The 14,064-nt window shown below is 43.1% G+C and overlaps 1 protein-coding gene across 2 annotated transcripts; it reads left to right on the top strand.

Moving 5' to 3' along the window:
* Window positions 1–1,665: 1,665 nt before the first annotated feature.
* LOC113027928 (microfibril-associated glycoprotein 4-like) lies at window positions 1,666–11,440 on the top strand. 2 transcript variants are annotated; one of them, XM_026177771.2, is made up of 7 exons: window positions 1,666–1,756; window positions 1,918–1,963; window positions 8,311–8,469; window positions 8,555–8,593; window positions 8,708–8,804; window positions 8,887–9,054; window positions 10,676–11,440. In XM_026177771.2, exons 2-7 carry the CDS (start codon window positions 1,958–1,960, stop codon window positions 10,927–10,929), a joined length of 723 nt encoding a protein of 240 aa, XP_026033556.2. In that variant the 5' UTR covers window positions 1,666–1,756; window positions 1,918–1,957; the 3' UTR covers window positions 10,930–11,440. The 2 variants fall into 2 exon arrangements, with proteins under 2 accessions (XP_026033556.2, XP_080161920.1); XM_080305794.1 differs by having other exon boundaries at window positions 1,689–1,742.
* Window positions 11,441–14,064: the final 2,624 nt, after the last annotated feature.

Raw genomic sequence — 14,064 nt, forward strand, 5'->3', positions numbered from 1 at the left:
GCCGTCAAGAGACGTGATGCGAAGTCGTGCAGGATACAGCAGAGCAGGCTTGAGACCTCGTTTATACAGCTCGGACATCACTTCACGGTACTCCGCTCGCTTGCTCAGAACTTCCGGGCAGTAGTCCTCCACCACGCGAATCTGCCAACCATGGTATTCTAGTTTCCCTCCTCGCCGGGGTTCTCGGATAAGAAGGTCCTTTACCTGGTACCGATGAAGGTGTATAATTACGGGGTGCGGTCTCTGTCCTGGGGCCAGCTTAGCGGCAGGTATACGGTGAGCTCTGTCGATCTCCGGGTGGGTCGGGAGCCTCTCCTTCCCGAAAACCTCGCAGAGCAAATCTGCAAAAAATTCTGTGGGACGCCCACCTTCAGCACCTTCCTCGAGTCCCAGGATACGCAGGTTTTGGCGCCTACTTCGGCTTTCTAAGTCCGTAACTTTAGCCAGAAGTTTAGTGTTAGATTCGCTGAGGTTGGAACAAACGTTCTCAAGGTCTCTAACCCGCTGGCTTAAGTCGTCCGCTGCTAGCTCTAAAGATCCGAGCCGCTGACCATGATCATCTACCGCAGAGCGGACTTCGTCAAACTTTGACTCCAGTAGGCCAAAAGATGTTTTGAAATCGCTGGCCAATGCCTCCCTATGCTGCTCCAGAAGGGAGGAGATGGCCGCCATGTTCCGCTTAGGTGCGTCGTCCTCCTTTTCTGCCGCTTTAGTGTGTTTTGAGGCCATGTTAGAACGAACAAAAACCAATTTCGGAACCCGTAAAATAAAATATACGCAGTTCAAAAGTTTTTTTGTGAATTGGCAGGTTTAGGAGTGGAAAAAGGTAGAAAAGTTAGCGGAGCAGTCTTCTCCTCTTCCTACTACATCCCCCTAGCGACCGGAAGTCACAGAAGTTTATATACTAGCACATTATCAACACCATGATGTCGTCTGGTGTAATCGACCAAATAAAGGGTCACTTTTCTACCTGTTCTCAAACTTCTGCCATCAGATAAATCTGAAAGGAAAAGTATGCTGCTTGACTTGGATGCTGCTGTTAGGACTCTAGACCTCTGTTTAAGTTTTCCAGTGCGGGTGCTGATGTTGTTGCCAGGTCCACATTTCCACATCCATGTGGAGTTGGTGTGTCTGGCTTCCTCCTAACTATGCCCTCCACAAGGAGTGCTCTGGACCCTGAACACCAGCCATCAAGTCAATCAACAAGAGACAAAAAGTGCAAGACACACTGCCCCAATCCTGCCGAAACTATACCACAACTCAGTGGTAGCCCCGCCCCCACCTGAATGGCCTGCAGGTTCCCCAGAATTAGGCAGAAATGCTTTGAATTCTAAATTTACACCTTCAAGCTTCACTCACTGCGCCCCACATCTTCATCTTTGAAGTCTCACTGAATTCAAGCGGGTCAAGTAAATGAGCTTTCCTCTGCACTGTCCCATGATATGTGCATCACAGCAGCAAGTATCGGAGGCGTTGCACTGAAAGATAAACACTCATGTAATTACTGGGTGGATCAGCACATGTATTAAATGCAAATAAACCTGATGTGCTTTGTGCTTCAGCCTGAGAACATCCTGGTTGTGTTTTTTGGGAAACTTGAAGCGTGTAACTTTAGACAGTGTAAAGAGTGGCGTGACTCTGTTGTGTCCGCCCTCCTGCAGATATAAGCAGGGACTCTGGGAGACTCTGACACACTGAGGGAGAACAGCCGTGTGGTGTCTCTGAAGCAGCTCCAACTGCAGGTGACTTCACACAGGTATCTGTAGTAACGTAGCAGCAGTGCTTTAATATTACTGCCAAATAGAGTGTGTGAAACTTTCAGGATATTTTAAGCAGACATTGCTGTAAATGCGTTAAACGCAGATTAGATTTAAATGATTGAATGAGGTGATCCTCACAGTAATCCTTTCCTTTCAGATCTACATCAGCAGAAACTAACTCCCACAGAAATCTGACCATGAAGGTAAGTTTGTGACCTTAAATATTTCTGGTTAAGTATCAGTGTAGGAGTGAGTGGTGGTGACCCTCCTGACCCTCGGTCTGCTGTGATCGCCTCATTAAACAGTGTTGATACCTAAAACTCCGCCTTCCTTCTTGAATGTGTCTGTTTGATGACTTTACCTGAGCAGCACCTTCACTATCAGAGCCTGATGCCAATCATGTAATGAAAGAAGGGACACAAATTATACTGGATATAATTTTAAGAAGTACTAAAGTAATAATACATAGAGAGTGAATAACTTTATGTAGAGTGTATGTCATTTTAAGTAGTGCATAAGTTACATGAAAGGGGGCAGAAAACAAGTTCTTTAAGTACTATTGTCCATGATATAAATACATAAAAACTGTGTTTCTCTGTCCTGTTCTGTCTGTATATGTGTGCTTTTTTGCTGCTGATACAACCAAATTTCCCCTTGTGGGACAATTAAAGGATTAAAGGAGTATTCTATTCTATTCTTCTCTAAGTAATAGTCTTTGGCGCCAAAGAAAAACGATTACAGGTCACCAGAGAACTTCAATCTATACATCTAAAAACCACAAACCAGGCGAGACATGTGGGTGTAGTGATGGATGCAGACCTAAACTTAGAAAAACACATTAAGACAATAACAAAGTCAGCTTACTATCACCTCAAGAATATATCAAGGATAAAAGATCTGATGTCTCAACAGGAGCTGGAAAAACTAGTCCATGCTTTCATCTTTAGTAGGCTTGATTACTGTAACAGCATCTTTACAGGTCTACCTAAAAAATCAGTCAGACAACTACAGCTCATTCAGAACTCTGCTGCTCGAGTCCTCACTAAGACCAAAAAAGTGGACCACATCAGTCCAGCTCTGAGGTCCTTACACTGGCTGCCTGTCCGTCAGAGGATAGACTTTAAAGTTCTGATGCTGGTCTATAAAGCTCTGAATGGTTTAGGACCAAAATACATCAGTGACCTCCTGACCCAGTATGAACCTTCCAGATCCCTCAGGTCATCTGGATCCGGTCTTTTATCAGTTCCCAGAGTCAGAACCAGACACGGAGAAGCTGCATTCAGCTTTTATGCTCCTTATATCTGGAACAAACTCCCAGAAAGCCTCAGATCAGCTGAAACACTCAGTTTATTTAAATCCAGGTTGAAGACTCACCTGTTCTCAGCTGCATTTGAATAAAGCACCAAATCCACACTTTAAGCTTAAATTTCAAAACTTACATTTAACTACTGATTTTATCTACTGTTCTGATTTTATCTGTTTTGATTTTATATACTGTTGTTTGTTTGTTTGTTTGTTTGTTAAGTGGGGTTAGAGCTCTGGGTAGCTCCCCAGCTGGGTCTAGACTGGGTCTAGAGAGTATTTTAAATTCAGGGAATTTAAAATAGAAAGTAGCTCGTCCACAGAAGGACTGGTAGCTCCCCTTACGATAAGGGTTCAGGTCGCGCGAACAGGTGTGAAATGTGTGTGTTTAGTTAGTTTGTTTGTTTGCTTGTTTTAATCAATTTTAAATCCTGCTTTTTATTTGTTTTTGTTTCTAATGTCTCTGTAAAGCACTTTGAATCACCTTGTTGTTGAATTGTGCTATACAAATAAATTTGCCTTGCCTGCCTTCTCTAAGTAATTTTTAGCAGTGTGTAAATGACTTCATGTTGAACTGCATACACGTGCAGAGACTGCATGATGTAGACGTTTAACATTACCTTATGACATTTTTATTATTGCACAGATGTTGCAACAATCAAAGATCTTCCATTGCATAGAAAACTGTGAGCAGGACTGTTCCCCCTTTACGACTTAGCAAAGAACAGCAGGCTGATTAATGGATGATAATGGATGGGCGCACTGACAGATAAGCCTCTGTCAGTGCGCCCCAGGGTGGCTGTGGCTACAACGTAGCTGCCATCACCAGTGTGTGAATGTGTGTGAATGGGTGGATGACTGGATATGTAAAGCGCTTTGGGGTCCTTAGGGACTAGTAAAGCGCTATATAAATACAGGCCATTTTACCATTTATAAGAATGTAAAGTGAAACGTTAATCTACTGCACACTGAGTCTGTGCTCCTAAAAGTATTTACACTGGAAGATGAACGTTTTCTCGGCTTTTGTTCCGAGAAGTTACATTTTACTTAAAGTACTTTCTATTTACAGAATTATTTCTTCTTCTTGTCTCTGTTCAGGACATACACCAGTATGGTTGTTTCAGTATGCTGCAATAGTTTTTAGTAGTTATAGTTTCTAAATTACATTGTTGATCTGTGATTGATCTGTTATTGATTGCTGCTGGTCCTGAGGACAGATGACACCAGAGCAAGTACTGCAGTTTTGGTGGGACGGGTCTTGTGCCGAACTACCACATGTGGACATTTGCACAGGTCACCACATTTTAACACACTGGGTCACCTCAGGTGTCACAGGCCAGTTATCTAATCTGTGAATATTCGAGCTAATCCTTTATTTATTTTATTTAGTTTCATTTATCATCGAAGGTCTCAGTGGTAAACTGTGAACCTGACAAGTCTTTTTGTAGTTTGATCTTTCTCACACGTTCATGTTTTAGTTGATGTTAATGACACTATTTCGTGCACTCTTCACATAATAACAAGAATTCACCTACACACACTTGCCCGGGTTACTTTCTGTGCTCCAACAAAGAAGTATGACGACGTTTCAGTTCAGTATAGTTTTATTTGTAAGGCACCAAATCACAACAGCAGTCACATCGAGGAACTTTATATTGAAAGCTAAACACAATACAAACTGATCAGAGCCCCTGTGGCTTCATAACGTTGGGCGTGTTGAAGGAGACGTGCACGTCGCTTCAGTTTGTCGCAGCTCAAAGTGAAATGAATTTGATTGTGTTCCAGTTTCTGTTTTCAGTGTAAAAGACACCTCGTAAAACATGAAGACCTCGTTCATAGTTTTAGCTGCTGTAACTTTACGGCTTCAGTCAGTGGTTTAGTAGGTTTGAGCTTAACAAGCTGCACGTATAAAATACAGCAGCAGAAAATCTAAATGACATTAAAAACATGCTGTAAATAAAAGAATCAACGAAAACACGGCACCTCCGCCCAATGTTCCCTCTAAGCTGCGCACTGCTGGCATCTCTGCACACAGAAAATCTGCATTGCTAACAAAAAAAATCTAACCTGAATTGAAATTAAAATTAAAATTTCAACAATTCTGTTCTGCAGTGTGAGTCAGTGACTGGCTGCTCCCGTATGGGAACGATGCCACATTTGTATAAACGCAGCTAATCAATGTCGCTGATGACAGCGTCCTTATGTGCTGACACCTGAGTTTTAGCGAGCAAGGCGGCTGATGTGGAGTGAAGCCACGTTAATGACATCGTGTACAACCATTGGAGATGTGAGCAGCACAGACGAACAACTGACGGGAAAAGTGTGGACTTTATACCAGTTTTTAAATTGTGTTGATCGGCCGCGTAAAACCAGAGTTATGATAAAAATATCTGCAATGTTTGGTTTTCTTCCTGAATACTGTCGTTGTTTATATTTACTGCAGGAAGAAACGGGAAAAACGCCGTTTTATAAGCAAAACGCTCGAAAGCCTGTGAGCAAAAGCAACACCAACTCCCCCCCCCCCCCCCCCCATCCTTTCCTATTGGTTGAAAAATGTCGACCAATCAAAAAATGATATGGCAACATGGCATCTAGTTGTTAAGAAACGGGGGAAGTTTTAGGAGTGACGGCGTGTTTTGAGATGTGAGAGATTTGAGACGTTTAGCGCAAATCTTGTGTAGTTAGTGTGTAGTTAGTGTGTAGTTAGTGTGTAGTTAGTGTGTAGTTAGTGTGTAGTTGGTGTGTAGTTACTGTGTAGTTACTGTGTAGTTAGTGTGTAGTTAGTGTGTAGTTAGTGTGTAGTCAGTGTGTAGTTAGTGTGTAGTTAGTGTGTAGTTAGTGTGTGGTCAGTGTGTAGTTAGTGTGTGGTCAGTGTGTAGTTAGTGTGTAGTCAGTGTGTAGTCAGTGTGTAGTTAGTGTGTAGTTAGTGTGTAGTTAGTGTGTGGTCAGTGTGTAGTTAGTGTGTAGTCAGTGTGTAGTTAGTGTGTAGTTACTGTGTAGTTAGTGTGTAGTTAGTGTGTGGTCAGTGTGTAGTTAGTGTGTAGTCAGTGTGTAGTTAGTGTGTAGTTAGTGTGTGGTCAGTGTGTAGTTAGTGTGTAGTCAGTGTGTAGTTAGTGTGTAGTTACTGTGTAGTTAGTGTGTAGTTAGTGTGTAGTCAGTGTGTAGTTACTGTGTAGTTACTGTGTAGTTAGTGTGTAGTCAGTGTGTAGTTAGTGTGTAGTCAGTGTGTAGTTAGTGTGTAGTCAGTGTGTAGTTAGTGTGTAGTTAGTGTGTAGTTAGTGTGTGGTCAGTGTGTAGTTAGTGTGTAGTTAGTGTGTAGTTAGTGTGTAGTTGGTGTGTAGTTAGTGTGTAGTTAGTGTGTAGTTAGTGTGTAGTTAGTGTGTAGTTACTGTGTAGTTAGTGTGTAGTTGGTGTGTAGTTGGTGTGTAGTTACTGTGTAGTTACTGTGTAGTTAGTGTGTAGTTAGTGTGTAGTTAGTGTGTAGTTAGTGTGTAGTTAGTGTGTAGTTAGTGTGTAGTCAGTGTGTAGTTAGTGTGTAGTTAGTGTGTAGTTAGTGTGTGGTCAGTGTGTAGTTAGTGTGTAGTCAGTGTGTAGTTAGTGTGTAGTTAGTGTGTAGTTAGTGTGTGGTCAGTGTGTAGTTAGTGTGTAGTCAGTGTGTAGTTAGTGTGTAGTTAGTGTGTGGTCAGTGTGTAGTTAGTGTGTAGTCAGTGTGTAGTTAGTGTGTAGTTACTGTGTAGTTAGTGTGTAGTTAGTGTGTAGTCAGTGTGTAGTTACTGTGTAGTTACTGTGTAGTTAGTGTGTAGTCAGTGTGTAGTTAGTGTGTAGTCAGTGTGTAGTTAGTGTGTGGTCAGTGTGTAGTTAGTGTGTAGTCAGTGTGTAGTTAGTGTGTAGTTAGTGTGTAGTTAGTGTGTGGTCAGTGTGTAGTTAGTGTGTAGTTAGTGTGTAGTTAGTGTGTGGTCAGTGTGTAGTTAGTGTGTAGTTAGTGTGTAGTTAGTGTGTGGTCAGTGTGTAGTTAGTGTGTAGTCAGTGTGTAGTTAGTGTGTAGTTACTGTGTAGTTAGTGTGTAGTTAGTGTGTAGTTAGTGTGTAGTCAGTGTGTAGTTACTGTGTAGTTACTGTGTAGTTAGTGTGTAGTCAGTGTGTAGTTAGTGTGTAGTTAGTGTGTGGTCAGTGTGTAGTCAGTAGTGTTGTGTGTCAGAACAATGAGGCGCCTGCTGAGTGTTACAGGTGTTACAGCAGTGACACATCTGCTGCTGTCAGGCCTGCAGGTATCAGGCTGATGTTCTCCTTCATCTCATAGTGGACAGAAATTATTTTTGGAGCGGCACAAATAATTTGTGTGGCATCAGATGTGATGCAGAACAGCTGATTGTTCTGTAAATAGTTTGAAATGTTTATTTAAAAACCGCCTTGGCTGCATTTTTAGGTAAACAGCTGCAAAAAATGTTGTTGTTTGCAAAACTCAGTTACTTTTTTGAAGAAGTAACTATATAATTAACTGCCCAACATTGGTCATTATTTACTGTATTTGCAGACAGAGTTACAGACTCTCTCCCAGACCACAGACTCATAATATAAGTCAGAGCTTTATAGAAAAGAAATAAATAAAGTTGTGTTTTCAAAATTGGAGTTCAAGTTATTTTTACTTCCAATAGTGTTAACATAACAAAATTTGTTTACATTTTCATTGTAAGTGGGCTAAAGCAGTTAATTAAAAGTCGTCTAACATAAATGCTGTAATTTGATTATTTTAATAAATATGTAACTTGGATGGATTGGATGCTGGCGTGACCACAGTGCACACGTCTGCTGTCGCTCACAGTGTTCCAAGGGACGCTCAGGGAGTTTGTGCGTTCAGACACGTGAAACATTAGAGGGAACATTGCCTCCATCTTAACTCTGAACATAGCCTGCTCCTGAGGTCTGTGCCACCAAGCAGGATTTCCTCTTATCCAGGTAACTTAAGCCTGGATTTTCTGGGGATGGTTCAGAATGGTTCTTGTTCTGTGCAGGTCAGAGATCAACAGGAATACAACAATATAACAAAGCATGAACTCACTTTACAATGAAAGGCAACAGGACTATACTAAGAAGTGAGCACAGGGAGAGGGGTTTGGCTGAACCACACCTGTGCAGCCTAAACAAGACTTCAGCACAGCTGAGAGGCAAAGCTGAGGGAGAATCACAGGCTTGTTGAGCTTGGTAGGAAGTGAATATTGTGCAAATGAAAGGCTTCTTCTCTGTTCCAGCTGCCAGCGGTCTTCATCGTCCTCCTCCTCGCTCCTGCGTTGACCAGCTGCACGGAGCTCATCCAGCCGAGGGACTGCAGCGACATCCGCCGCCAGGACAGAAGCCAAAGCAGCGGCGTGTACACCATCTATCCCCTTGGAGAAAGGTCTGCGGTGCAGGTACAGTCCACCCTCTCTGGGACTCTGGGTCCTGTTCATGTCCACGTCTTTAAGCAGCTAGAGTGTGACAGGTGTTTGTGTGCAGGTGTACTGTGACATGGACTCAGAAGGAGGAGGCTGGACGGTGAGTGCTTGTAACTAAAAAGTGTCAGCGCGGGAACATTTAACAGGAGCACTGCTGTAAATCCAGATCTGTGCTCCCTGAAACCAGAGATGTTTCTGCTGCCTCCTCCCCCAGGTGTTCCAGAGGAGGATGGACGGCACGGTGAACTTCTACAGACCCTGGGATCAATACAAGATGGGCTTTGGTGACGCTGCTGGAGAGTACTGGCTCGGTGAGAGTTTTATTGGATGATCTGGAGCTCTGTACCATACAGCCCTGCATGTTTCTGACTGTGTGCTTGTGTGTGAATGTAGGTCTCGATGTGATCAACATTATGACATCCAAGCAAAAGAGTGAGCTGCTGGTGGACATGGAGGACTTTGAAGGGAAGAAAGTGTTCGCTCGTTACTCTTCATTTAAGGTGGATGCTGAATGTGACGGATACAAACTGACTGTTACTGGATTCAAGGACGGAGGCGCAGGTGAGTGAAGTGGCACAGGGTCAGTGTAGCATCAGAATAGAATAGAATACGCCTTTATTGTCATTGTACATGTACAATGACACAAATGAACAGAAAAGATTAACAAAGAAGAGGAATGGGTAGAATGGAACAGGTGGTGGGCGGGGTTTGAGGGGTCGCCTGTGGTGGCTTCTCTGAGACAGGAGGATCTGGCGATGGCCTCCAGGAGTGTCAGAGGGCAGCCAATGATATTGTGGGCAGTGTTAATGACCCTCTGTGCAGCCTCCCTGTTCTCAGTCGTGGCCCCTGAGTACCAAACACCAGGCAGGATGATATGCAGACGACACCCAGCTCTATCTGTCCATGAAGCCAGATAACACACACCAATGAGTTAAACTGCAGGAATGTCTTAAAGACATAAAGACCTGGATGGCCGCTAACTTTCTGCTTCTTAATTCAGATCAAACTGAGGTTAATGTACTCGGCCCTGAAAATCTTAGAAATATGGTATCTAAGCAGATTCTTACTCTGGATGGCATTACCTTGGCCTCCAGTAACACTGTGAGGAACCTTGGAGTCATTTTTGACCAGGACATGTCCTTCAATGCACATATTAAACAAATATGTAAGACTGCGTTCTTCCATTTGCGCAACATCTCTAAAGTTAGAAATATCCTGTCTCAGAGTGACGCTGAAAAACTAGTTCATGCATTTATTACTTCCAGGCTGGACGACTGTAATTCATTATTATCAGGAAGTCCTAAAAACTCCCTGGAAAGCCTTCAGCTGATCCAAAATGCTGCAGCAAGAGTCCTGACAGGGACTAGAAAGAGAGCAGATTTCTCCTGTTTTGGCTTCCTGTTAAATCCAGAATTCAAAATCCTGCTCCTCACATACAAGGTCTTAAATAATCAGGCCCCATCTTATCTTAATGACCTTGTAGTACCATATCACCCTATTAGAGCACTTCGCTCTCGCTCTGCAGGCCTACTTGTTGTTCCTAGAGTATTTAAAAGTAGAATGGGAGGCAGAGCCTTCAGTTTTCAGGCCCCTCTTCTGTGGAACCAGCTTCGATCACTGTCCTCTGCTCTCATTTCTTCAGTTTTCACTGAGCTTTCAAAGATGACATGAGGAGGCTGCTGTTTATTCAGATCTTATTTTATTCATTTTGAGATGATTATTAAAAATCAACAGTTTATTGCAGCGGTTTCTTTTCACGATGTGAGAAACCTGAAGAATTAGCTCGACAGATAAGCGCTGATTCAGTTTCCCATGTTTCAGTTTCTGAGTCAATTATTACAGAAAAAGGACTAAAATCAAGACTTTGGATGTTGTCAGGACCATAGACACACCTGCAGTTTAACTACTTGTCTTGTCTGATGTGCCTTCAGGGATAAATAAAGCTGGTGTCAGCTACATACCAATGAAAATGACTTTACTGCGTGACGAAGTCTCCCAGTTCACATGAACAAACTGGAGTCTGTCAACCACATATGATTCAAACTGTGCACCTGCTGCTTTTTACTCCCCAGTATGAGTCCAGTCTGTGTCATGGCCCACTGAAAACACTCCCGGTACACATGCAGACCAGTCTGACTGGGATTAGTGGTAATTTTGTGATTGTTCATCTGTGTTTCTGCAGGAGATGCCCTGAGTTATCACAACGGACAGAAGTTCACTACATTTGACAAAGACCAGGACAGCTGGTCAGGGAACTGTGCAAAATCATATCTGGGGGCGTTCTGGTACAACACCTGTCACTATGCAAACCCTAATGGGGTTTATCGTTGGGGAGCTGATGGCACTATCTTTGCTGTTGGAGTGGCCTGGCACCAGTGGAAAGGTCATGATTACTCTCTGAAGACCATCAGCATGAAGATCCGTCCTGTGCAGTAAATCTGCAGGACAAACACAGCAGAACATTTCGTGTTGATCTCTTTTCTTTCCTTTATCATGTAATTCCAGAGAATCTTTAACTTTCAGAGTCAGTCGAAGATGTAAATATTTCAGAAGAGCCGTCAGAGTGTGAGTGAGCTGCTGCCTGCAGGTGGAGTGAAATGATGGACAGAGACCAGTATGAGCTGATGTAGTTCACCTGTATGAGAGCAGCTGCAATGAACACGTTCCTCCTCTAGAGGTCTCTGTTGTGAGTCTCGGTCCACTGAGTGCATGTGTGTGCTTTCTGGAGGACCCGGACTCCACGTTGAGCCACACTGTGTCAGGATGTTACTGCTAGTTTAGGTTGGGATGTTGTCGGCTGTCTCAGAAGCTCTCGGTTGGTCCAGATGTTCCTCAGTCTGCAGCTCAGCACACTCAGATTTAACGTCTCACTGACTGTTTGGTGGAGGTCTGATAGCTGGTGTGAATCATTATCTGCTGTATCCTGATAATAAATGAGAAGCAAACAGCTGAGGTGTTCTCGTGGTCTTTGTGTGTTTCTGTCTGGATTCTGGAGCCGCCCTCACACTAAAGCTCCACCTGCTTCAGGGTGAAGACACTGATATTAATATTCAGTATTTCTATACCTAAAGTTACACAACTGGATTTTACTTCTGAGAAGTTCATACTGAGCTTTTGTCTCAGGTGCCTGTGCAGCACATCCACAAAGACACTGATGCTGTCATGTTGCAGCCTTGTTCAAAAATGGAGTCACTTCACTTTTCACTTACATTAAAATTGCAGCGCCCCAACACAGGAAGTCTGGTTCAGCTCCCTATTTAAAAAGTCCCGTCTCTGATTCTACGAGTATTACCCAGCAGGCAGTGCGGCACTCGGGTGGCGCCAATTCAATTCAATTCAATTTATTTATACAGCACCAAATCAACAGTCACCTCAAGGTGCTTTATATTGTAAGGTCGACCCGACAATAACAGATACAGAGAAAAACCCAACAATCATATGACCCCCTATGACCAGCACTTTGGTGACAGTGGGAAGGAAAAACTGCCTTTTAACAGGAAGAAACCTCCTTTTTTTTGTTTTTAAAAACACGATTTACAACCTGAGTAGCTGATAAAGTGATAGATCTTTCAGCCCAATTCTACTTTTTCTGCATAATCCATCATATAAAATGTAATCAAATGGAAAAGTCTCTTTTTAAAACTTGTTTTATTAGTTTTAATCTTTTAACTTTATGCATCAAGCAAAAATTTAATTATATGCACCATTCTCTGACTTGAAGAAATTAGTTTAACATTTAAACCTATTTTCTGCACATTCCAGCACATGGGCCTGATCTCTGACAACAATGAGACGGCCTACCTGAAGGAGATTAGGAATCTGGAGAACTGGTGCCAGAGGAACAACCTCCTTCTAAACGTCAGTAAGACAAAGGAGCTGATAGTGGACTTCAGCACTAAGCAGGAGAGGAACTACCAGACCCCCGTCATCAACGAGTGCCCAGTGGAGAGAGTGGACAGCTTCAAATACCTCGGAGTTCACATCACGCAGGACCTGTCATGGTCCTGTCACATCAACACCGTGGTGAAAAAGGCCCGTCAGCGTCTCTACCACCTCAGACGCTTGAGAGACTTCCAACTGCCCTCCAAGGTGCTCAGGAACTTTTACTCGTGCACCATAGAGAGCATCCTGGTGGGAAACATCTTAACCTGGTTCGGGAACAGCACCATGCAGTACAGACGAGCTCTACAGAGGGTTGTGCGGTCAGCTGAGCGCACCATCCGCTCCGAGCTCCCTGACCTGCACTCAATCTACAGCAGGCGGTGCTGGACCAAGGCCAGGAAGATGGTGAAGGACCTCAGCCATCCCAACAACAGACTGTTCTCTCTGCTGAGGTCAGGAAAGCGATTCCGCTCCCTGAAGACCAACACAGAGAGACTGAGGAGGAGCTTCTTCCCGCAGGCGATACGGTCTCTCAATCACACCACCACACAGTACTGACCCACACATACAGTTCTTACACACACACTGGACTTTCTGGACTTTGGTTTTGCACAACACTGGTCACTATATTCTTCATTTCCGGTTAATACTTGTACAGCTGCTGTTATTGTGTATATATTTATTTATATTTAGATTTCTTCATACATTCTTATATAGTTCTATATTGTGTATTTTGTTGTACAGTTATTTTATTTTCAACTTTAATTTATATATTTTATCTTATTCTCCCAGTTAAATTTACCCTTCATTCTAATTTGTGTTGTACAGTTATTTCATTTTTAACCTTAATTTATATTTTATTCCTTCCTAGTTAAATTTACCCTTTTTAATTTTTCATATTTATTTCCTATCTTATTCATAGCCTTTTCCTTTTTTGTTCTCTTTAGGTCACGAGCAGTTGTCCAAGCATTTCACTACATATCGTACTGTGTATGACTGTGTACGTGACAAATAAAATTTGAAATTTTGAAATTTGAATTTAAAATAAAATATTTTTTGTGTTTACACTCAGTCTTTTAAATAGATGCAAGCAAAACACAGCAGAAAATAAATAAAGTCAAAGACTCAGCAGTCCTGTTGCTCTATTTTCACCTGTAAAGCAGGACTACGGTAGGCGGAGGTTTACCCTGGTGCAGGTGAGCCGCAGCGGTCAGTGGAAGGATACGGCAGCTTCTTTGTGAGTTTCACATTCCCGTGGCAGCGTTTTTGTTTTTGTCACTTTTTATGGAATCAAACTCAAAGTAAGGTCAGTACTTCCACGCTTTAAATGCTGCACACTCATACTCTCTCCGTACTGATATATGATCCACTGTTGATCTGCACACAGCTGTTGTCACGAACGTCGCACTCGCACTCGCTTACATCACTGTCAGGGCAGGGATCGCTCAGTAGGTAGAGTGGTGGCCCCATGATCGGAAGGTCGGGGGTTCGATTCCCCTGAACAGCTACCCTGAGGTACCCCTGAGCAAGGTACCGTCCCTACACACTGCTCCCCGGGCGCCTGCTTAGTGGGCTGCCCACTGCTTCACTGAGTGAGTGGGTCAAATGCAGAGAAAAACAAGTAATTTCCCCATGGGGATCAATAAAGTATCCATTATTATTATTACTGTTTTTGCAATAGTAATCCCC

The sequence above is a fragment of the Astatotilapia calliptera genome, chromosome 8 (assembly GCF_964374335.1).
Source record: "Astatotilapia calliptera chromosome 8, fAstCal68.1, whole genome shotgun sequence".
In the NCBI taxonomy this organism is placed as follows: domain Eukaryota; kingdom Metazoa; phylum Chordata; class Actinopteri; order Cichliformes; family Cichlidae; genus Astatotilapia; species Astatotilapia calliptera.